This window comes from Chlorocebus sabaeus, chromosome 18 (assembly GCF_047675955.1).
Source record: "Chlorocebus sabaeus isolate Y175 chromosome 18, mChlSab1.0.hap1, whole genome shotgun sequence".
Taxonomy (NCBI): Eukaryota; Metazoa; Chordata; class Mammalia; order Primates; family Cercopithecidae; genus Chlorocebus; species Chlorocebus sabaeus.
Window position 1 is genome coordinate 46,954,292 of NC_132921.1, and position 24,418 is coordinate 46,978,709.

The 24,418-nt window shown below is 38.3% G+C and overlaps 1 protein-coding gene across 4 annotated transcripts in view; it reads left to right on the top strand.

The window, feature by feature from the left end:
- Positions 1-24,418, top strand: part of RPRD1A (regulation of nuclear pre-mRNA domain containing 1A) — a 73,006-nt gene that overhangs the window by 18,713 nt on the left and 29,875 nt on the right. For 3 of the 4 annotated variants that reach the window (XM_007974254.3, XM_007974255.3, XM_073006388.1), the window contains exons 2-6: positions 11,855-11,984; positions 14,570-14,676; positions 14,761-14,858; positions 17,771-17,897; positions 18,005-18,180. In XM_007974254.3, the coding sequence (XP_007972445.1) occupies positions 11,855-11,984; positions 14,570-14,676; positions 14,761-14,858; positions 17,771-17,897; positions 18,005-18,180 (638 nt within the window). Of the gene's footprint in view, positions 1-11,854; positions 11,985-14,569; positions 14,677-14,760; positions 14,859-17,770; positions 17,898-18,004; positions 18,181-19,404; positions 19,676-24,418 lie in introns of those variants that run through there. The other variant, XM_037982364.2, reaches the window with a different exon arrangement.

Here is a 24,418-nt window from a genome sequence, read left to right on the forward strand (position 1 = left end):
GTTTTCTTTCTGTGATTTTCTTAACATTTTCTTTTCTCTAGCTTACTTTATTGTCAGAATACAGTATATAGTTTAACATACAAAATATGTGTAATTTATGTTATCGGTAAAGCTTCTGCTCAGTGATAGTCTATTCGTAGTTAAGTTTTTTGGGAGTCAGAAGTTATACATGGGTGTTTTACTGCCCAGGGGCTTGACCCTCTTTACCCCCCATTGTTGAAGGGTAGCTGTACTTTAATAATTGTTTTGTGTCCGGAATTGGTGGGTTCTTAGTCTCACTGACTTCAAGAATGAAGCCACAGACCCTCGCGGTGAGTGTGACAGTTCTTAAAGATGGTGTGTCTGGAGTTTATTCCTTCAGACGTTCAGATGTGTCTGGAGCTTCTTCCTTCTGGTGGGTTCATGGTCTCGCTGTCAGAAGTGAAGCTGCAGACCTTCGCGGTGAGTGTTACAGCTCATAAAGGCAGCGTGGACCCAAAGAGTGAGCAGCAGCAAGATTTATTGCAAAGAGAGAAAGAACAAAACTTCCACAGTATGTAAGGGGACCTGAGCCGGTTGCCACTGCTGGCTTGGGCAGCCTGCTTTTATTCCCTTATCTGGCCCCACCCACATCCTGCTGATTGGTCTATTTTACAGAGAGCTGAGTGGTCCATTTTGACAGCATGCTGATTGGTGCATTTATAATCCTTGAGCTAGACACAGAGTGCTAGATGGAAAAGTTCTCCAGGTCCCCAGTAGGTTAGCCAGACAGAGTTAGCTAGATACAGAGTACCAATTGGTGTATTTACAAACCTTGAGCTAGATGCAGAGTCCTGATTGGTGTACTTACAAACCCTGAGCTAGACACAGAGTGCTGATTGGTGTGTTTACAATCCTTGAGCTAGACACAGAGTGCTAGACGGAAGAGTTCTCGAAATCCCCTGTAGGTTAGCTAGACACAGAGTTAGCTAGATGCAGAGTGCCAATTGGTGTATTTACGAACCTTGAGCTAGATACAGAGAACTGATTGGTGTATTTACAAACCTTGAGCTAGACACAGTGCTGATTGGTGTATTTACGATTCTCTAGCTAGACATAAAAGTTCTCCAAGTTCCCATCCCACTCAGGAACCCAGCTGGCTTCACCTAGTGGATCCTGTAAGGGGGCTGCAGGCGGAGCTGCCCGCCAGTCCCGAGCCGCACCTGCACTCCTCAGCTCTTGGGCTGTTGGTGGGACTGTACGCCATGGAACAGGGGGCAGCGCCTGTTGGGGAGGCTGGGCTGCGCGGGAGTGCACTGCAGGGTGGGAGCTCAGACATGGCAGGCCGCAGGTACCGATCCCTGCCCGGCGGGGAAGCAGCTAAGGCCCTGCGAGAATTTGAGTGCAGCACTGGCGGGGCAGCATTGCTGGGGCAGCCCTGCTGGGGAACCCGGCACAACCTCCGCAACTGCTGGCCCGGGTGCTAAGCCCCTCACTGCCCTGGGCTGGTGGCGCCAGCCGGCCAGGCGGGGCCCACCGAGCCTGCGACCATGGGAACTCGCACTGGCCCGCCAGCGCCAGCGTGCAGCCCCAGTTCCTGCCAGCGCCTCTCCCTCCACACCTCCCTGCAAGCAGAGGGAGGCAGCTCCGGCCTCAGCCATCCCGGAGAGGGGCTCCCACAGTGCTGTGGCAGGCTGAAGGGCTCCTCAAGTGCTGCCAGAGTGGACGCTGAGGCCTAGGAGGCGCTGAGAGTGAGGGCTGCTACTAGCACGCTGTCACTTCTCATCGTTGGTAAAATGAGAATAACTTATCTTGTAGGGTTGTTTTGAAGATTAAATGAGATACATAATAAACTTTTAGAACAATGCTCAGGTCATAAAAATTGTAGTCAGTATTACTTCTTTCAATTTATTTGTAAAAAAGCAAAAAAGTTTTAGTCTCAATTTCATTCTAGAAGTGTAATGTGAATAAATGGGTATGGTGTGTATTCCAGAACTGTTCCACTTGACAGTGTATTTTATAGTGGTCTAACGGTCCAGAATGAAGTTTATTCGTTTCAGGATTTTTATAATTCATTTGTTGCATATACTGAAACCAAGGTTTTAAAAATTATTTTGTTTATGAAAGTTTCTCAGCAATTTGAATTTCCTTTGGCTTTTTAGAATGGAAAAGATGTTCCTTTGCTTGGACCTAGATATTCTTTTGTTCTCCTTAACCAAGCATTGAAACAGGAGAAGCCATGAATAAATGCACCTACACAACGAAGTCGGTTGGTAGAGTACCAGGCCAGCACTATGCTGAAGCCTTTTTCAGCATGTAGGCTCAGAGTAATTGTTTAACATATAATTTATATGTTTCTCTTTTATAACTTAATTCTTTGTTGGTAACTCTGCCTCTTGCCCCCCAGATTCTTCTTGGTCTTTCCCAAAGATATAGTTATTGTTTACTGTGTTTGTGTGTAACTTAATACTATGTCTTTGATATTTTTCTGTATCAGTACATCAACCTCTATTTCATTTTTGAACAGCAGCAGAATATTGTGTGGATTGTATGAATGTGCCATGGTTTATTCAGTTCTTTCTTGATGCTGTCATGAATATCCTTAATGATTTCTTTGTGCATTTATGAGAAATATATCCATAGGATAAATTCTTACAAGTAAAATTTGTAAGGTCAAGAAGCTATGTGCAATTACGTTTTCTGAATTCTGATAGGTATTACCAAGTTGTTTTTCTGAGAGGTTGTACTAATTTATGATTTAACCACCAGTGTCTGAAGGTATCTAAATTTGGTCATCTCACCCATACTTTTGTCAGTTTTAGTTCGTGTCAGACTTTAGTCTTGGTCACTCTAGTAGGTTGAAAATGGTAGTTGGTTTTAATTATTTAACATTTCTGTTTTTGTACTTCCTGTGCACATGTCTTGACTGTTTTTCTATAAGTTATTGCTTTGTGAGAACTGTAGAGTGAAGGAAGGAAAATGAAAATAGTTGAACTCAGTACGTTAAAAAAAATACAAATAAGAGTGCTAAGGAAGTTTGTCTTTCATAATCTGAATTAAAAATTGTTGCGGTTTCTGACAGCAGTGTAGTTTTACATGTGTTCCTGTCTCCTGTGCTGGCTGAGGTTAATGATCAGAAACTAAGTTACTGGGACAAGCAATTAAAGCTACAGGTCTAGGCCAAAATGTATTCAGTAAACGTTGATCAAATTAGGAGCTGGCTGTTGGGTTTGATTTTGGTAGATTTGACAGTCATTGTTCTCAGTGGAACTTAGTTTAGTTGGGAAGCACTATGAAATAAAAATAATTATAGTTAGGGTAGATGTGCCATAGAAATAGTGTGGAGTGCTATGAAAGCATCTCAGGGCTGCCTAACCTGTGTGGTCTTGTTGGTCAGGGAAAACTGGAGGAACCCATTTAACTGAGGTCTAAAGTATGGTAGGAGTTGGGGAAGTTGGAGGATAGTGTTGGATGTGAAGAGTAGTGTAGATGGTGGAGACCTCTTTGTTTAAGGCCTTTGGTGCATATTAAGGATTTTAAAATGTTGTCTGGAGAACAGTAGAAAATCTTCAAAGGCTTGTAAGCAAGAATTGACAGGATCAGTCCCTACTGTGTAATTTGAAATGTGAACCTGAACTCTTCCAAGGAATAGGCTGCCAAATCTGAGACCTCCTGGCAGTAGTACAGGAGTACATCACCTCTACCCACTTTTCACCCACCTCTGCTATGGAGAAGCAGCCAGCTGTGTCTGACTGAACTCTTTGTCCTGTCTGGGACAGATAGAATCCATTGAAGAATCATCTATTGATTATATGCTTTCTGTGACAAAGATGTTGACTGACTTAAAGCAGTTTTTGGCTTACAGCCACCTATCCATCCATAGGAACATGCCTTCCCCGCAATGCCACAGGCAGAAGGAAAAGTCTTGAAGTTGTTTTGGAAACAGGTTCAGAGAAACACTCTCAGGATACAAGTCTACACAGCACAGACCTTTCTTTTTTTGCCTCAGAAAATGCTGATTTCCACAAATGTGTTTTTAATTTGTTTGTTGCACTACATTTTAGAAATGAATGCTTAGGTATAAAATTATCTCAGGGTTAAGGAACTGAATTAGATCCATCTCCATGCTTTTCTGAACTAAAAGAAACAGGGTTTAGTTGGGAGAGAGTCTAGTAAGTTGGAGATAGCCCTGCTGTGGGGAGAGTTATTACTGTAGTAGGACTTAAAAGAGCATGAGGATACCGAGGAATTCGGAGAAAAGGGTTCTATAAGATGGAAGATAAGTTTAGGGCCTTTTAAAAGCCATACATAATAGGAAATGCTACATAATTAACTCCTTGGTTTCAGGAGAGGTACGTGGGGATTATTAATGAAAAAATGTATTATTTAAAAAATTTTTTATAAATGGAGCTGGTATAGGTGATAATTGAGAAAACCCGAAGATTATCCAGAAAGTTAGGAACAAGTTATTTTTGATTAATTTTTCTAGTATTTTTGAGACTATGCAGAAAACCTTTCTTCCATTCGCATTTGAATTTCACTCAACTTCAAGATACTTAATGTAGTAGTGTTTTGCATTAAACCCTTATGTGGGATTCTTTTTTTTCACCTGAAATTGAGCAGTGTTTCTGGTTCATTCTGAAAGACAGTTACTGTAAAGAACTATTTAACTCTAAAAGGTGTAGTAAATATTTTCTTGTTAATTGCTTCCTTTTAGAATGGAGGTACAACAAAAGAGAAATTCCAATTGGAGATTTTGTAAAACAGGAATTTACTGTAAGTTAATAAAAACACTTTTCTTCTGTGTAAGTACCTTCTGTGTAAGCTTTTCTTCTGTAAAGCTTAGAAATTTTTAGGGGTGATTAGATGTGGGGAAAGGAGGTACTGCATAGAAAAATGAAAGGCAAAATTCCTGTTATCACAACTCTAGTTTTGAATTCTTTCTTCTTTCCTTGCCTATTGCAGTATTCTTAGTGTTCAGTGTTACCTACTTCTAGTTTTCCTAATGTACCTCAGGGTCTCCTGTTCGCCCCTGCTCCCAAATTAAAACTTCAATACTTCTCTTTTTATTTACAAAATGAAGCTGAAACACTTGTTAGCTTGGTATTTAGTTTAAGTCTTCCTTTCTTTCCAGCTTTACACTTCATTATTCCCTCATATATAATGTACAGTGCATTCATTAGGTCATGAGCAGAGCTTCTTTCTGCCAAGGATATTCTTTTCACTAATGCTTCATCACACATTTACACATAAGGCTTAAGTAGGCTTTTATCAACTTGACTGTTGAGTCGTCTTTTATTCCTAGTAGCTAATGCAGTGTCTGTGAATGGTAGATACCGAGTAATTATTTGTTAACTGTATGAGTGGCATGAGACCTTAATCATTTATAATTATCTTTTAGTTAAATGCATTTATAGTTCCACCCAACTCAAACTTAGAGAAGATAATTAAATTGTACTTAAAATTTGAGGATTTAATATGTATATACTATATAAGCAGGATATATAGAACCTTTTTCTAGTCTATAGTCATTCATTTTACCAGGGAAATAAATGAGGATGTCCAGTAATTGTTAATAAATCTTTAATAGATTTTTTTTTCAAAATGACTTTTCTCCTGATTTCCTTGTACAAGACCTGCAGTAATGCTCATTCCTCCCATTGATATGTGTGTGTGTGTATATGTACATGTACATATTTTTTGTGTGTATGTGCATGTGTGCATGCGTGTGTGTGTGTGTGTTTCCTTATTCAGTTTCCTGCTGCTGCTTTCCATATAGAAGGTTTCCCTCGGAACGATGGTTCTTATGTTTATAGATAACAGGATTTTGGCTGTTTATTGTATTTATCAGCATTGCCATCTACTGTAGTTTTAAATTCAATCTTCATAAACCATGGATGATTAATTAGATTATGATATCGCGGAGCATATAAAAATGAATATACATAAGGTATCTACAATGTAAGAAAATAGGTAACACCACTTCTACCACTTTCTACCATTATGAACAACTAAAACTATGAACTGATTATGAATTAATGGAACTAGAGATGATGTTTTAATCCTTTCACTAAGTCTGCTTCATATTGTTTAATAGTGCATACTCTGATTTCTTTTTGAAGCTTGGTAATTGATCTTTTAGTTGAATTGTTTGTGGTATGTTTTATAACTGTCTCCTGGTTATGTGATGAACTGAACTTTTATTACCATGCCCCTTCTGGGGGATGTGCTCAACTTTTTAGGTGATTGTATTAGTCTCCTCACACATTGCTATATATAACTATGTGAGACTGGGTAATTGATGAAGAAAAGAAATTTAATTGACTCACAGTTCTGCATGACTGGGGAGGCCTCAGGAAACTTACAGTCATGGCACCCACTCTGCCTGTTACCCAGTTCCAAAGTGACTTCTACATTTTCAGGTATCTTTACAGCAGTACCCCACTACCTGGTACCAGTTTACTGTATTAGTCTGTTCTCATGCTGCTATGAAGAAATACCTGAGACTGGCCCCTCCCCTGACATGTGGGGATTACAATTTGACATGAGATTTGGGTGGGGACACAGCCAAACCATATCATTCCACCCCGGCCCCTCCCAAGTCTCATGTCCTTCTCACATTTCAAAACCAATCATGCTTTCCCACCAGTCCCCCAAAGTCTTAACTCATTCCAGGATTAACTCAAAAGTCCAAGTCTAAAGTCTCACCTGAGATAAGGCAAGTCCCTTCCACATATGAGCCTGTAAAATAAAAAACAAATTAGTTACTTCCAAGATACAATAGGGGTATCATAGGTATTGGGTAAATGCTCCTGTTCCAAAAGGGAGAAATTGTCCAAAACAAGGGGTGTATAGGCCCCGCGCAAGTCTGAAACCCAGCAGGGCAGCCATTAAACCTTAAAGCTCCAAAATCACCTTTAACTCCCTGTCTCACATCCAGGGCACGGTGATGCAAGGGGTGGGCTCCCACTGCCTTGGGCAGCTCCTGCACGGGCTGATGTTGACTGCCTGTGGCTTTTCCAGGCACGAATGCAAGCTGTTGGTGGATCTACTATTCTGGGATCTGGAGGACAGTAGCCCTCTTCTTGAACTCTGCTAGGCAGTGCCCTCTGGGGACCCCATGTGGGAACTGTAATCCCATATTTCCCCTATGCACTGCCCTAGTAGAGGTTCTCCATGAGGGCTCCACCCCTGCAACAGACTTCCCTGGACATCCAGGTGTTTCCATATATCCTCTGAAATCTAGGTGGAGGTTCCCAAACCTCAGTTATTGCCTTTTGTGCATCCACAGGCCCAACACCACCTTGGAACCCACCAAGGCTTGGGGCTTGCACTCTCTGAAATAATGGCCCAAGCTGTACCCTGGCCCCTTTTAGCTACGGCTAGAGCTCGCGCAGCTGGGATGCAGGACACCAAATCCTGAGATTGCCCAAAGCAACAAGTCCCTGGGCCTGGCTCAGGAGGCCATTATTTCCTCCTTGGCCTGTGGGCCTGTGATTGGAGAGGCTGCCATGAAGGTCTCTGACATGCCCTGGAGACATTTTCCCCATCGTCTTGGGGATAAACATTTGGCCCCTTGTTGCTTGCAAATTTCTGCAGCCCACCTGAATTTCTCTTCAGAAAATGGATTTTCTTTTCCATTGCATCCTCAGGCTGCCAATTTTCCCAACTTGTATGTTCCACTTGCCTTTTAAACATAAGTTCCAATTCCAAACCATATCTTTGTGAATGCCTAAAACTGAATGCTTTTAAGAGCATCCAAATCACTTGAATGCTTTGCTGCCTAGAAATTTCTTCCACCAGATACCCTAAATCATCTCTTTCAACTTCAAAGTTCCACAGATCTCTAGGACAGGGGCAAAATGTCACCAGTCTTGTTGCTAAAGCGTAGTTAGAGTCACCTTTATTTCAGTTTCCAACAGGTTCCTCATCTCCATCTGAGACCACTTCAGCCTGGACTTCATTGTCTACTTCACTATCAGCATTATGGTCAAAGCCATTCAGCAAGTCTGTAGGAAGTTCCAAACTTTCCCACATCTTCCTGTTGTCTTCAGAGCCCTCCAGACTGTTCCAACCTCTGTCTGTTACTCAGTTCCAAAGTGACTTCCACATTTTCAGGTATCTTTCCAGCAGTACCCCACTACCTGGTACCAGTTTACTGTATTAGTCTGTTCTCATGCTGCTATGAAGAAATACCTGAGACTGGGTAATTTATAAAGGAAATAGATTTAATTGACTCACAGTTCTTCAGGGCTGGGGAGGCCTCAGGAAACTTACAATCATGGCAGAAGAGGAAGCAAACACGTCCTTCTTCACATGGCGGTGGCAGGAAGTACAGAGTGAAGTGGGGGAAAGCCCTTTGTAAAACCATCAGATCTCATGAGAACTCACTAACATGAGAAAAACATGGAGGTAGCTGCCCCCATTATTCAGTTATCTCCTACCTGGTTCCTCCTATGACACGTGGGATTATGGGAACCATAATTCAGGATGAGATTTGGATGGGGACACAGCCAAACCGTATCACAAGTATATATTATTTATGATTGTTTCTGTGTTGCTGTGATATATTCATGGGAAGAAAAAATAAAGGAAAAAAAAGAACTAACATTTTAGTGATGTGACCTATCATCTGCCAATTTGTATGAAACTTGCAAACTCCTGATTGAACAGGAAAGATTAATTTTAGTCTGTACTTAGAGTGGTACCTGGTACATAGAAAACATTAAAATAATAAATGCTATTTCAATTGAATGGAAGGTTTGGAAAACAGGTGTTTTTGGAAGGAACCCCATGAGCAACGGAAATATAGGAATTAACTAGGTCAGACCTGTCCTTGAGTCTTATATTCTTTGTTGCCAACAGTGGCATTTCTTTGAGGAATTATGAAATGGTTTGTTTTCCCTTTCTGTTAGCTTTCTGTTTTTCTTTTAATAACAATTTATGGCTCTGTTATTTTAAAAAATATCAAAATTCATTTGAAATTTTTTTTTGTAATTTTCTTACATTGCTTGTTGTGATTACTACCATTAATTATTTGTTGTATGTATAGGGACACATAATTTTAAATGGAAGTAAATTTCATTCCCTGAAAATTTAGGGAAGGGCATAAGTTGTGATGATTGCTGGGTATTTTTCATATTTTTGCTTGGTTCTACAAGGATAAAAGCAAAAATAGTATCTTGGTATTTGGACCCTATGCTCAATCATCTAATATAGAATTTGTCCTTTGGAAAACAATGGTAAATATATTTTTAAATCTTGTAAATTTTTATTTTAGTGTATATTGTAAAAGCAATTCTGGATTCTTTGAGAAATTAACCCATGAATTTTAAAAACATTCTAGGGCCAGGCACAGTGGCTCACACCAGTAATCCCAGCACTTTGGGAGGCCTAAATAGGAGGGTCACTTGAGCCCAGGAGTTCAAGACCAGCCTGGGCAACAAAGTAAGACCTATCTCTACAAAAAGTTAAAAAAAATTAGCCAGACCTGGTGGCATGCCCCTGTGATTCCAGCTACTTGGTAAGCTGAGGCAGGAGGATTGCTTGAGCCCAGGAGGTGGAGGCTGCAGTGAGCCTTTAGTCTGGGAGACAGCGAGACCTTGTCTCAAAAAAAAAAAAAAAAACACTGAAGTTTTTTTGTTTTTGTGGTAATAAATATTATTTACCATCTTCATTTTTTCAGCATACAGTCCAGTAGTATTAAGTACATTGTTGTGTAGCCAGTTTCCAGAACTGTTCATTTTGCAAAGCTGAAACTCTGTACCCATTAATAATTTCCCATTCTCCTCCCATTCCCACAGCCTTTGGCAACTACCCTTCTGCTCTCTTTTTCTATGAATTTGACTGCTTCCAATAAGTAGAACAGACAGTCATTTGTCTTTTTTCATGACTCGATTATTTCACCTGACATGGTGTCCTCAAGATTCATCTATGTTGTAACAGGTGTCAACATTTCCTTCTTTTATAAGGCTGAATAATACTTTATTGAATATATAATTCACGTTTTGTTTGTTCATTGATCAGTGCTTTTACCTATTGGCTATTGTGAATAATGCTGCTAAAGTTGTAAAATATTTTTGAGTTGCTACTTTTTGTTTTGCATTGTTTTCTTTTTCTTCTTTTGAGTTGCTAATTTTGAGTCTCAAAAGGTTAACATGCCCTTTTAATTATGACAGGAAGCATGGTCTAGTTGTTAAGAGGGATTTGCTTGGCTGTTGGACTTTTTGGATTCCAATCCTGGCTGATCTCTTCCTCATTATTTCCCTGGGGGCAAATAACGTTTTTGACTTTGTTCAACTGCCAAATAGAGACATATTGTTAGGATTAAGTGAGATAATATATGTAAAGTGCTTGGAATAGTGTATAGCACATAGTAAAAGTGCAGTGAAAGGATTCCGTTTGTTCAGGTACTCATTCAAAAGTATTGCAGGCCACCTCCCAATTAGATAATACAAATTTGAGTTTCTAAACTCATTTGACACTGGTAAGGCAAAAACCTGGATTGAATAATACCAACCTATTTTGTGGGTGAGATTGAGAGGGCAGGGATGGGTAAAAAAGAGACAGGACTGAATGTTAGGAAAGGGTCCTGATATCTTAACCAGTTACACACTGTGGTTTGTCTAACCAGACAAGGAGCCTGAAAACCAGAAGTTGGTCTCTGTTATTGCCATCTCTTCTTATCTTTATTCCATGCCAGCAACTTTCAAAAGCAGGAAAAGTGGTAGACAGCAGTTTAAACAGACAAACCAGGTTATACAGTGGCATGGCACAGGTTTTGTAAAGTTTGATCAGTTGTGACAGTATGTGAGAAGGTTGGGCTTCTGGTTGTACCTCAAGAATGATGTGAACTCAGAGGTGACTTTTTAATATGTCGAATGCTTAAATTTGTAAATTGAATTCTTAACATCTAGAAGACCACATGTAGCCTGATCAAAATTTTTGTCTTAAATCCAATAAGATCGCCCAAATCAATAGGATACTGCATAATTGGTCCTGACCGTAAGTTTCCTACAGCGTTGTACTATGGATGCCACAAGGTATAATGCTTCTGAATATGACTGTACTACGTTGAGTGATTCAAGTTTAATTCTAGTAAAATATAATAATAGTATAAAAGATTATGTTCAACACTGTTTTCCTTATGTATAGTCTTGTTTGAGTCATATTCAGTACTACTATGCTATTTAACATTGTAACCAGTAAAAATGTACTCTGGCCCACAACTGTTGAAATCTTGTCTACTTCCTTAGAGAAATGATGACACCCACAGAGCATAGTGAGTAGGGGAATATTTTTGTCACAATGAATTCAGTTTAAAATTTATGGCCGTGTATTCTGAAGACAGAAACATCTAAACTTTTCCCATTTATTCTCCCTGTTAATCTGTTACCTTGGAAAATATTTGTTGCATAAACAAAAAATGTATAATTGATTGAAGGGATGTCTCTTTCAACCTGTTTTACATTTTATGCTCTTCTGTTGTTTTACAGTAGCTTAACAATGATTTTGAATTAACATGTCTATTAAAACAATCCTAAATTCAATGTAGGATTTAGGGTGCCATCTTAATAACATGACTAATCACCATCTTATTTTAAATGACTGTATTTCATATAGTTTGTAATGGTTTTACTAAAATTTGGTAACAGGATAGGTAAAATTTAGGTGACAGGAGTCTCCAAGATGCATTTTTACATAGACATTAGTCGTTCTGGTGAGTTTAGCAGCAGTGACTCTGGTTAGTTGGTAGTAAAATGAGAAACTAGGGTTGAAATGATGTATAAGGTTAGTAGGGTTATTTTAGTTCTCAAAATGCTTAATTCAGATATTGAGAAAGTTTGTCCAAGTAAAGATGTTTTAAGTAGATTTTTAACTTTTTCTTATTTTTCAGCCAAACCAAACAGGAAGCTTACTTTTCTCTACCTAGCCAATGATGTCATACAGAACAGCAAGAGGAAGGGACCAGAGTTTACAAAAGATTTTGCACCAGTTATAGTGGAGGCTTTTAAGCATGTGTCAAGGTATGATCATTGTTTTGGGTATTAGGTAATCTGTTTTAAATGTACCGTATATCCTTTCACTGAAATTTGCCTTAAGCTATTAGAATAAAAAATAGGGAATATAGTTCTTTGATGCTTTTATTTGAAAAGACTTCCCTCTACATGGCATTTATAAATGTATTACATGCCTTCTGTGAAGGAAAAATATTTTTTGAACTGTTGCTAAGGTGGGCCTTTGCAGTACTTGAATTACAGCTTTCCTTTAAGAGATGAGAACCAACTCCTATATTGGAATGAACTTCATTAAAAATGAATGAAGGTATACAATTAAAAATTTGTGTGTTTATATAGCTATCAGTCTTGTAATGAATATTTCCATATGCACTTAGTACTGTTTCTATTTTTTTTGTTGTTGTTGTTTTTTTTGAGACAGAGTCTCACTCTGTCACCCAGGCTGGAGTACAGTGGTGCAATTTCGGCTCACTGTAACCTCTGCTGCCCGGACTCAAGCGATTCTCTTACCTCAGCCTCCCGAGTAGCTGGAATTACAGGTGGCCTGCCACTGCGCCCAGCTAATTTTTGTGTTTTTAGTAGAGACAAGGTTTCACCATCTTGGCCAGGCTGGTCTTGAACTCCTGACCTCATGATCCACTTGCCTCAGCCTCCCAAAGTGTTGGGATTACAGGCATGAACCACCATGCCCAGCCTGTTTCTATTGTTTACTTGCCCTCTGGGTAATTTTGTACATTGTATGTATTTGGTTATTCTCCACACTTTAATGATTTATAGTTTTATGCTCCAGTCCAGATTTTTTTTGTTCCAAACCTGTGTGCTCAATTGCCTTTTGACATTTTTAGTTGTATGCGTCTTCAGACATCTCAGACTCGCTGTGTCTGGTACAGAACTCATTATGTCCTTGCTTCCTGCCATACTTGCCCCTCCCGTAGGTTTTATACTCTGTGAATGGCAACTCGATTTATCCAGATGCCTGTGCAAGAAATTGTGTTATCTTTAAACTCTTCTTTCTCCTTCACTCCCCATATCTCATATAGTACACCTTGACTCAGTTCTTTGGATTTCTTTCCCTTTTAGTTACCATAGTGTCTTTTTGGTATAATTGCAATAGTCTTTAGTATTGTTTAATTTCTTTAGAAAACTAAACAGAGTTGCAGAGCTGGTCATAATACTTCCTTGCTTTTGAGTGGTTCCCATTTGTTTTAGAGATGAAGTCTAAAGTCCTGAGCAAGACTTAAGATGTTCCTTTGTGGCACTCCTATGTCCCCAGACTCCTGTCTCACATTTATTCCACACAATCTGTAGTATACAGTTTAAACTAAATTAACCTTAATTTTTAGTTCTTTCTGCCTTAAGGCTTATATATATGTTGCCCCTCCCTAGAATTCAATAAAATATTTATTGGCTGCCTACTATATGCAAAAACCCTGAGTAGTAGTGACCAAGCCTGGTCTACTGGAGCCTGCATTTCAGTGGATGACAAAGGTAATAAGTAGATAGATGAGTGAATGCGTAATGTCAGATGACAAATGCTAGCAAGAGATACAAAGCAGGGAAGGAACTAGATGGTATGAGGGTGCTCAGTTATGTGATGAGATAAAGAACAACAATTTGGGGAAGGTGGCATTTGAACAAAGACCAAAGGAAGGGATGAAATGAGCCATTTGACTAGGCAGAAAGGATTCTAGGCAGAGAGAATATGTGGCCAAAAAAAATGAGATAGCTGTGTACTGGACATGTTTGAGGACCTTAGCAAGGAAATTTATATGGTATTAGGGAGTATGTACTGAGGGATTGGCAGAAAGCAGAGCATGTGGGCCTTGTGGCCCAGAGTAAGGATTTTGGTTTTATTTTTGATATGATTGGTAGCTCTTGGAGGATCGAGAGCTGTATAACCTGATTTACATTAGGATGCTTTGTACAGAATAGAGTAAAAGAGTAGAGGTGGGGAGATCGTGAGAAGACTACAGAATTCTAAGCAAGAGATAATAGTGTTTCAGTCTACAGTGATAGCAGTGAAGGAGGTAGGAAACAGTTGGGAGTAGTCTGTTTTTCATTTCCCCATATGTCTAGTCTTAAGATCTCAAATTCAGTATCATTTCCTTAAATACTCTTCCGGGTATCTCTTAAACTGGGCCAGGTCTGTCTTAAGCACTTTGTTCTCTTTTGTGATACTTATAAAGTAACAGCTGCCGTAAGCTGCGTTTGTATCTCCATGTCAAAGATAGTAACTGGATCAATAAATATTTGTTGAGTAAATTTTAAAAAAATCTATTAGAAATCTTCCTTAGCCCTATGTCTAGCCCCCATTAGGATAGGAAAATCCCTAGTAGCCAGTACTAAAACTTTTACAGTTTAAACTTTTTTTGGTTGTTTAGTAATCTGTTTATAAAATGTTTACCAGAAGCAAGCAGTATGTCTTGATCAATTCACTTTTGAACTGCTGGCCACATGGTGATGCTAAGTAGATATTTGGACAGTTTTTTTCCAGGGAATGAATGTCTGATTATCTTTAAAGTTACCATTACCTTTTTAATAGCACTATGTATTTTTACTGTTAACATTTTTCTTTTTTTTGTTGTTTTTTTTAGTGAAACTGATGAAAGTTGTAAGAAGCATCTTGGAAGAGTGTTATCTATTTGGGAAGAAAGGTCTGTTTATGAAAATGACGTGTTGGAACAACTTAAACAAGCTCTGTGTAAGTGTAGAATCCTGATCTCTTATCTTGATCTCTTCATTAAAATGTATTCTTCATTAAAACTTAAATGTTCTTTCATTTCAGATGGCGATAAGAAGCCTAGGAAGCGAACTTATGAACAGATAAAGGTGGATGAAAATGAAAACTGTTCCTCTCTGGGATCTCCAAGTGAACCACCACAGGTAGAAGTTTTACCCTGTTAAAAGAGTTACAGACTTCTACTTCATGTTGCCACCCAAGCTTTATTAATTTTGTTTCACTTTTGTAAATTGATTTCTATTATACTTTTGGGTATAAGAAAGAAGCCACATGAATATCTCTTATTTCCTCATTAACAAATTAATGTAGTATGTTGTATATTGTATATATTGTATATTTTGCATAGAAATCATATTTTGCATAGAAAGAGGATTTTTAATTGCCAAGCATGGTTAGATATGGTGAGATTTCAGCTATTTAAACAGATTCTTTTAAAAATAAAACACGCCTATTTTGTTATATGATTTTGTTTTTTGTTTTTTGTTTTTTTTTGAGATGGAGTTTCACTCTGTACCCCAGGCTAGAGTGCAGTGGCACTATCTTGGCTCACTGCAACCTTTGCCTGCCAGGTTCAAGTGATTCTCCTGCCTCAGCCTTCCAAATAGCTGGGATGACAGGCATGGGCCACCAAGCCTAGCTGATTTTTGTATTTTTAATAGAGTTAGGGTTTCACCATGTTGGCCAGGCTGGTCTTGAACTCCTGGCCTCAAGTGATCCTCCTGCCTTGGCCTCCCAAAGTTCTGGGATTATAGGCATGAACCACTGTGCCCGGCCCATATATGATTTATATACACTAAAATTTTCATTCTTGGACATAAACACTGCCCCTTTAAGTATTTTTGTTTTTAAATGTAAAAAGTAGTGTTAGAGTGGCCGAGTGCGGTGAGACAAAACCTGGCTCCTGCTGAGCCCTGGTCCAGAAGCAGACATGGGGTTGCCAGAAATTAGTATCCTCTAGGGTCACAGGAACTCACAAGGACAACAGGAACTCACAGTGCTCCGTGGGAGTGAGAGGACTGGACCCAAATTCACTGAATAAAATCAGAGGCTTGGAGGAGCTCTTTCCCCCATAAAGGGAGCTTGAAAGAAAATACAATCAATTACTACCTGTAACTGTGGATTTATATTAGTCTGAGTACTGCAGAAGCAGAAGGAATGAGACCAAGGCCAAGACCTGAGTCAGCCTACCTGTTTGTTCAGTGATAGGAATGCTGAAGCCCGCTGACCACTATGGACAAGAGCTTGAATAGAAAAGTGATAAAAACGTAACATTTGGAACAACCAAATGCTAAGAGTTATGTCTCTTCCTATTTGGTAATAACTCATGATAGAAAATCATTTTTGGCTAAGAGCCTCATGATTCCATGAACAGTGTTTTGCCTGAGTTCTAGATAAAGGATCTGGCCTCCTTCCACTCTCCCTGATGAAAGAGTAACCACAGTTGCATCTCTTAGGAATGTTTTTAAGTAATCATTTGCCTTTTCTCTAATACTTGTATAAAATGCTATTGCTCTTTGTTTTGTAATGACCGTTTTTTATATTAGTTGTGCTGCTTAACTATCAATGATTCAGCTTTGCGGTTTTCATTTTTTGTGTATGTTATTCTTTATAAGAATGGCTAAAATCTCTTTGTAGGATCCGGTTAAACTCATTTCATTCTCCTCTAGTAGAAAGTACTAGGCTTAGTGTTGTTTCATACAACTTTGCTTTCTTACCAGATCCTTGATCAGGCATTGGGAACTTAGAATGTACTTATGTAGGACTGTGAAGGCGTGATGAGATCAGGTTGTAATTAAAGCATCAATGCATTGCCAAGACAGTAAAGCCAGATTTCTTCTTAGAACTCCAGGCAATTAGAATTTTCTAAGAATGATTTAAAAAATAGTAGTTAGTTGGGGCAACATGAGAAACAAGCTTTCTGGTAATTGTTGTTACTCTTAAGCACACTTGAATTGTAGAGAGGATATATCTTACAATGAAATTATTTTTTAAAATACTGAAATTTTAAACACTTCTAATGAGTGAGCACACGTAGGATAGTATATTTCTTATTAGTTTCATTGATTCCTACCACATTTGATCATTTGTCATGTGATACCATTTTTTTCAAGGGAATAGTTTAAAAATCTTTATATATACACGGAATTACTAATACCGTATATTTTTAAAAGCATATGTGTAATTTCCTAGTGTTTCTGAATCTAGTCTTAGAAATTAAAAGAAGAAAGAAAGATGAAAAAGATGGGCTGGAGAGTGAAGACTAGTAAAATAAAATTCAATTGTTTTTCTTTGGAATAACTTTATAGACATTATGAATTGTGAAATCACCAGCAAAGAGTTGCTCTTCCCTCCTAATTATAGCTTGTATGAAAACAGTGGAAGTAAAATATTTTAATGATAAAATAATTTCAGTACTGGTTAAGCAATATGTAAATACTAGTCATCAGATTATGGAATTTTGAAATATTTTAATGATCTTATTAACAAGCCATTGGGTAGTTGAAGATATCGTATTTGAACATATTCCGGAACTACATTTCTCTTGGGCTTTAATTACAGCACTTAGAAATGAAATCTGGGAGACTCTTCTGTGTTGTAGTAGATGATTTGTAACCCTCTTTCCCTAATATCCAATTTAATACTAAAAAAATCTCATGTACAATGATAATGTAATGAATATATCATACATAAAACTTGTATTCTCTAGGTTGAAGTTAAAGTCTACCTTCTCTTTTACCACTGATGTATTTGCCATATAAATCAGTTGCTTACCTCGTTTTAGTACTCAGATAATTATTTTTACACTCTGTCTCTACCACTGGAGTAAGCTGTCTTCAAGGTCTAGGGCCTTGTCTTGTTTATATTTTCAACACCTAACATAGTATAGCTTCCTTTTTTCTTAATATATAAAAGAAATTGATTGTCTTCAAAAGCAGTTTATATTAGAAGCTTTGTGCTAGTAAATAGCCCATGGGGATGAAAGAATATGAAATTGAAGTCTTTTGCACTTGTTTAAACTTAATTTGTTTTGGTTCTGAAGTTGTGTACTTTTTAGACTCTAGATCTCGTTAGAGCATTACAAGATCTAGAAAATGCAGCCTCAGGTGATGCAGCAGTTCATCAGAGGATAGCTTCTTTACCTGTTGAAGTCCAAGAAGTATCTCTATTAGATAAAATAACAGGTAAGAAAAGAAAATGTGATCCAGAACTTTTTTGGGAGTTGGATGAGAGAACAGCATATGTCATTGTTTTTGTTGTATAATATTTTATTATCCTGTGCTTCTCTTAGATAAAGAATCTGGAGAAAGGCTTTCCAAAATGGTAGAGGATGCGTGTATGTTGCTGGCAGATTACAATGGCAGATTGGCGGCAGAAATAGATGATAGGAAGCAACTCACTCGAATGTTAGCAGATTTTCTTCGTTGTCAAAAGGAAGCCCTTGCAGAGAAAGAGCATAAATTGGAAGTGCGTAACCTTTTTCTTCTTTAGTGCTTATCTATTTAATTTACTTTTTGTTAGGAATTTTTAAATATTTTAATCTATATGCACATTTTGCATTTTTTAACATAGACCTTTTTAGGCAGTAGCCTAGGTAAGCTTCTCCTTGTATTAATGGTTTTTCTTCTACTTGAACCAAATTAACCTTGCAAGTAAACTTAGAAATTTAGAATTAGCAAAATTGGTTGCATTTAAAAATTATTCTTGTGAAATTCCATGCAACTGTAATTTGTCTTACCAATTTAACCCTTATCTATCACAGAAATAATAGGAAAATAGCAGGTGGCAGTAACTTGTAGGATTTATTTAGTTTCTGTTTTGAGAAGATGTAGTCTTTTAGGTACACCATTAAATCTTTAAATTACTCCCTTAATTCCACCCACCGATTCTAATGCTTACGTGTTCCCAGCCCCACTCCTGGCTCACACCCTTAGGTAGAAATTCATTGCTCCTGTGAATTAAGTAATAATTAGTACTGCTGATGAGAAATCTGGGAGTGCAGGAGATAATAATAAAAAAAAAGCTCATATTTCCTTTAATTAGAGTAGCAATTGTTAGGGATACATGAGCCAGATTTGGTTTTATGTAAAAAAAATCTTTAGTTGATGAGTTCTTGTTTAACTTGTATTACTGTGGCAATTTCTTATCGTAATAATTTGTAGGAGAATTTCTTATTTGAATCCCTTTATTTACAGAAAGCTCACTGTAAATCTGTAGGGATGTGATGGTACCACCCCATTAAGTTATTTTTATTCGTGTTTAGTTATTGATTCAGCAGTCTCTAATTGTGCCAAAAATGGTGCTTAGATTAGATTGCCATTGCTACCAATGAGAGCTGCTACTTAATTATTCCCACCTCAAATTCCTGGCTCTCAAGTTAGCACTACTCCTTTTCAATTTACTCCTTCTCTGCTCATGTAAATACCCTCAGATGATAATTGTTGGCGGGCACTATGCTCTACCTTTGAAGATGTTGCCCACTTCTACATGGAAAGGAAAAGATGGTTTTCTTAAAAAGATGAATTTGATAATTGACTTGCCAGTATTTCACCTTGTGATGAAACCTCAATCTTAAACATAGTGTTACTTGTTTTATTGTCCACAGAATTAAGGGTAAGTAATGTCATACAATTTTTGTCTTTTTAGTGTTTCAGTACGGTTTCTTTAACTTCTATTGAGCTTCTGTTGCAGATATTGGACATGGGCGTATCTTCTAACGATGTCATCACCATTAGTGTATTCTTCCTGCTAAAAATAAATATCAAACCCCAAAGCCTGTATTGTCTCATGTTTTTGAAAATTGAAGAGAAGACTAACTTTATTCTTCTTTATACTTTCTCACTTATGATGATGGTCTTTTGTCACTGTTTACAAAAATAGAACTTATATTTGAAGTGTAACTGTAGAAAATAGATCAGATGCCACTCCCCATAATCCACTCTTTTCCCAGTGCCTTCCAGCCACATTTCATAGTTGGTAGTCATAGATTATGAGGCTGATGATAATAACAGTCATAGATAATGAGGCTGATGATAATAATAATGTTAACATTCATGTGTCAGGTACTATTCTTGGCCCTTCACATAATCCACTCATTTAATCTTATACAGCAGGATGTATTATCCACATTTGATAGATACAGAACTGAGGCGCAGGGAGGTTTACTTGCCTAAGGTCACAAAGAGCTAGTGAGTTGTTTGGAACCCAGAGAATCTGCCTCCAGAGCCAGTGCACTTCATCAAAAAGACACATTTGCTTCCTGTTTTTACTTAAATCTAAGATGACAGCAAATGCTAAAGCCCTATTTTTCCAACTTTTTCTGCTCCCTCTCTCCTCAGAGGTAATTATTGTCTTGAAATAAAGCCTTCTAGGAACTTTTATTGTTGTTGTTCTGCATAACTGGATTTTATATTATAAAGAAGAAATCACCTCAATTATGTTCAGCTGTTTTTGCTAGCCGGGCGCGGTGACTCAAGCCTGTAATCCCAGCACTTTGGGAGGCCGAGATGGGTAGATCACGAGGTCAGGAGTTCGAGACCATCCTGGCTAACACGGTGAAACCCCATCTCTACTAAAAAATACAAAAAAAAAAAACTAGCCGGGCGAGGTGGCGGGCGCCTGTAGTCCCAGCTACTCGGGAGGCTGAGGCAGGAGAATGGCGTAAACCCGGGAGGCGGAGCTTGCAGTGAGCTGAGATCCGGTCACTGCACCCCAGCCTGGGTGACAGAGCAAGACTCCGTCTCAAAAAAAAAAAAAAAAAAAAGAAATACTCTTTACAAGTAGAGAAATAAACTTGAAAGTTATTCCACAGAACTCTTTGTAAATTATCACTTAGAACTGTTATTCCTTTGTAGAAGATGTGGAAATGATTTGAGATATTTAGACTTTTTTGTACCAAGTAGGTGGCATCACTTTGAAGTTGAGACTGAGAGGCGAAGATTTATATTTTCTGAATCAGCTGTGATACCATCAAATAATTTTCATCTACTGTGTAACTTTGAGCATTAACTGTGATTGACCAGATACTGATGTATCATTAGTTGCTGCTTTTTTGAAAATGGAACATAAATTTAAAGTATCAATTCAGAAATTGGCCATTTCATATTTCTTAAGGAAGCCATTATTAAAGCATGTGTAATGAATGAAAACATGAAGTGGTTTAAAATTTGTGTTTTAAGAAATCATTAATCATTATTTTTAAAACTTCTGACTATAGTTGGTTACAAGCAGAAGCAGATAATTGTTGGGCCGGGTGTGGTGGTTCACGCCTGTAATCTCATCACTTTGGGAAGCTGAGCTGGGCGAATCACTTGAGGTCAGGAGTTGAAGACCAGCATGGCCAACATGAGGTGGAGGTTGCAGTGAGCTGGGATCACATCAGTGCCTTCCAGACTGGGCAACAGAGTGAGACTCCGTCGCGCACACACACGCACACACACGCACACATACAGCAGATAACTGTTAAAATAGACATAAATTAATTTAGTTTACATTTAACTAAATTTATTCCTTTGTAGAATAAATGTAAAATAAATTTAAAATAAATGTAAAATAAATTTAATTTACATTTATTTATTTTAGGGATTGCTATAGGAATCAGTTACCATTCCGAAGTTGAAAGTATTGTATAAACTGTTGTTTGGTTAGCTTATTGTCTTGGAAGGCATACATGAATAGGATAATTAAAATGACATTTTGATTTTGACATTGTTTCCTAGTACATAAAAAAGTTATGTTTACACTTTACTGTTATCTAAGTTTGCATTAGCATTACGCGTAAAAATGTGTATATCTTAGTTAAAAATACTTCATTGCTAAAAATTAATCATCTGAGCCTTCTGGTAGTCATCCTCTGTGCTAGTGGAGGGTCTTGCCGCGTTATTGATGGCTGTTGACTGATTAGGGTGGTGATTGCTGAAGGATGGGGTGGCTGTGGCAATTTATTAACACAGTGATAAAGTTTGCTGTATCAATTGACTTCTTTCTTGGAAGATTTCTCTGTAGGATGCAGTAAATTTGATAGCATTTTGCCTACAGTGGAACTTCTTTCAAAATTAGAATCAATTTTCTCAAGCCCTGCTACTGCTTTATCTAGTAAATCCTTTGTTGTCATTTCACCTCCACTGGGAGTAGATTCCGTCTCAGGAAACCACTTTTTTTTGCTCATCCATAAGGAGCAATTCCTCATCAACAAGTTTCACGAGATTGGAGCAATTCAGTTGCATCTTCAGGCTCCACTTCTATTTCTCATTCTCTTGCTATTTGCAGCAGATCCACAGTTATTTCCACCACTGAAGTCTTGAACCCCACAAAGTCAGTCATGAGAATTGGAATAAACTTCTTCCAAACTCCTGTTAATGTTGATATTTTATCTCCTCCCATAAATCTGAATGTTCTTAATGCCATCTAGAATTGTGAATCATTTTCTGAAAGTTTTCAGTTTATTTTGCCCATATTCATCACAGAAATCACTATGGCAGCTATATGGCCTTATGAAATGTATTTCTTAAATAGTGAGACTTGAATGTGGAAATTACTGTTTGATCTGTAAGTGGCAGAACACATGTGTTAGCAGGCGTGAACACTAGTCACGTTGTGCATCTTCATCAGAGCTCTTGGGTGACCAGGTACGTTGTCAATGAATAGTAATTCATTACTGTTGTTATTTTGGAGACAGGCTCTTGTTCTGTCACCCAGGCTGGAGTGGTCATGCAATCACAGCTCACCGTAACCTTGAACTCATGAGTACAAGTTATCTTCCTGCTTCAGTCTCCCAAGTAGCTAGGACTGCAGGTGTGTGCCACCATGTCTGGGTAATTTGTAAATGTTTTGTAAAGAAGAGTTCCTGCTATGTTGCCCAGGCTAGTCTTGAACTCTTGGGTCAAGCAGTCCTCCCACCTTGGCCTCCCAAAGTGCTGTGACTACAGGTGGGAATCACTACATCTGGCCAATAGTAATATTTTACAGATCTCAACAGTGGGCTTAAAATATTCAGAAACTATACTGTAAATAGATGTATTGTCATCCATACTTGTTTCATTTATAAAGCACAGGCAGAGTAAATTTAGCATAATTAATTCTTAAGGACCTTAGAATTTTCAGAATGGTAAATGAACATTGGCCTCTGCTTAAAAGTCATCAGCTACTTTAGCTCCTGATGGGGGTCAGCTTGTTTGTTGAAGCTTTGAAGCCAGGCATTTATTTCTCTCTAGCTGTGAAAGTCCCAGATGGCATCATCTTCCCATACCAGGTTCCTTTCCTACATGGAAAATCTGTTGTTGAGTTTAGCCACCGTCATCAACGACCTTAGCTAGAGCCTCTAGGTAACTTGATGCAGTTTTTGTATCCACTTGCTGCTTCACTTTGTACTTTAAAGTTATGGAGATGGCTTCTTTCCATAGACCCCATAAACCCTTTGCTGATTTCAAGCTTGGCTTCTGTAGTTTCTTTACCTCTCTCAGGCTTCACAGAATTGAGAGTTCGGGCCTTGCTCTGGATTAGGCTTTGGTTTAAGGGAATGTGGCTGGTTTGATCTTCTATCCAGACTACTAAAACTTTCTACATATCACCAGTAAGGCTGTTTCGCTTTCTTGTTTGTGTGTACACTAGAGTAGTCCCCCACCTTTTTTTGAGATACTGTGTCACTCTTGTCCAGGCTTGAGTACGGTGGCTTGATCACGGCTCACTGCAACTTCAACCTCCTGGGCTCTAGCAATCCTACTTCAGCCTCCTGAGTAGCTGGAAATAGAGGCATGTGACACCATGCCTGGCTAATTTTTAATTTTTTTGTAGAGACAGGGTCTCACTATGTTGCCCAGGCTGGTCTTGACCTTCTGGACTCAAAACAGTCCTCCTGCCTTGGCCTCCCAAAGTATTAAGATTACAGGCATGAGCCACCACACCTGGCCTGGAGTGGCGATTTTAGTTTCCTTCGAGAACTTTGCCTTTGCATTTACAATTTGGCTAATTGGTGCAAGTGGCCTAACTTTTGGCCTGTTTTGGCTTTTGACATACCTTCCTCACTAAGCTTAATCACTTCTAGCTTTTGGTTTAAAGTGAGATACCTGTAGGATTCTTAACTGACCCAATTCCAATATTGTGTCTCAGCAAATAGAGAGGGAGAGAGACAGGGACAACCAGTCACTGGAGCAGCGAGAACACAGACAATGTGTGTGGATTAAGTTTGCTGTCTTAAATCACTCATCACAGATTACCATAGTGCATGAGAATAGTGAAGCAGTTTGAAATAGCACAAGAAATACCAAAATTTGACAGACACTTAAGTGAGCACACGCTGTTGGGAAAATGGTACCTGTAGACTTGTTTGGTGCCGGGTTGCCACAAACTCAGCTTATAAGAAAACACAATATCTTGAAAGTGTATTAAAATGAAGCATGATAAAACAAGGTATGCCTGTTTTTGATTTAAATTGAGAATTTGGTAAGATGCAGCTCTGTGGATGTTTCAGAGAAGCATGTGACTAGTTTCTTGATTTATATTTTTGAGGTCTAAATATTGTCTAAAATATTTTATGTTTAACTCAGTTTTTTCAGGAATCGAGTCTTTTAGTTGTTAATGATACAAGTAATCTATTTCCATAATAGGGAAAAAGTTTCTTAAGCAAAAGACTTAGCCCTGTTTATGGGCTCTATATTTTCTGTCCTTTTGTTTTCATGTAATACATTATATGCATCTTATATGTCAT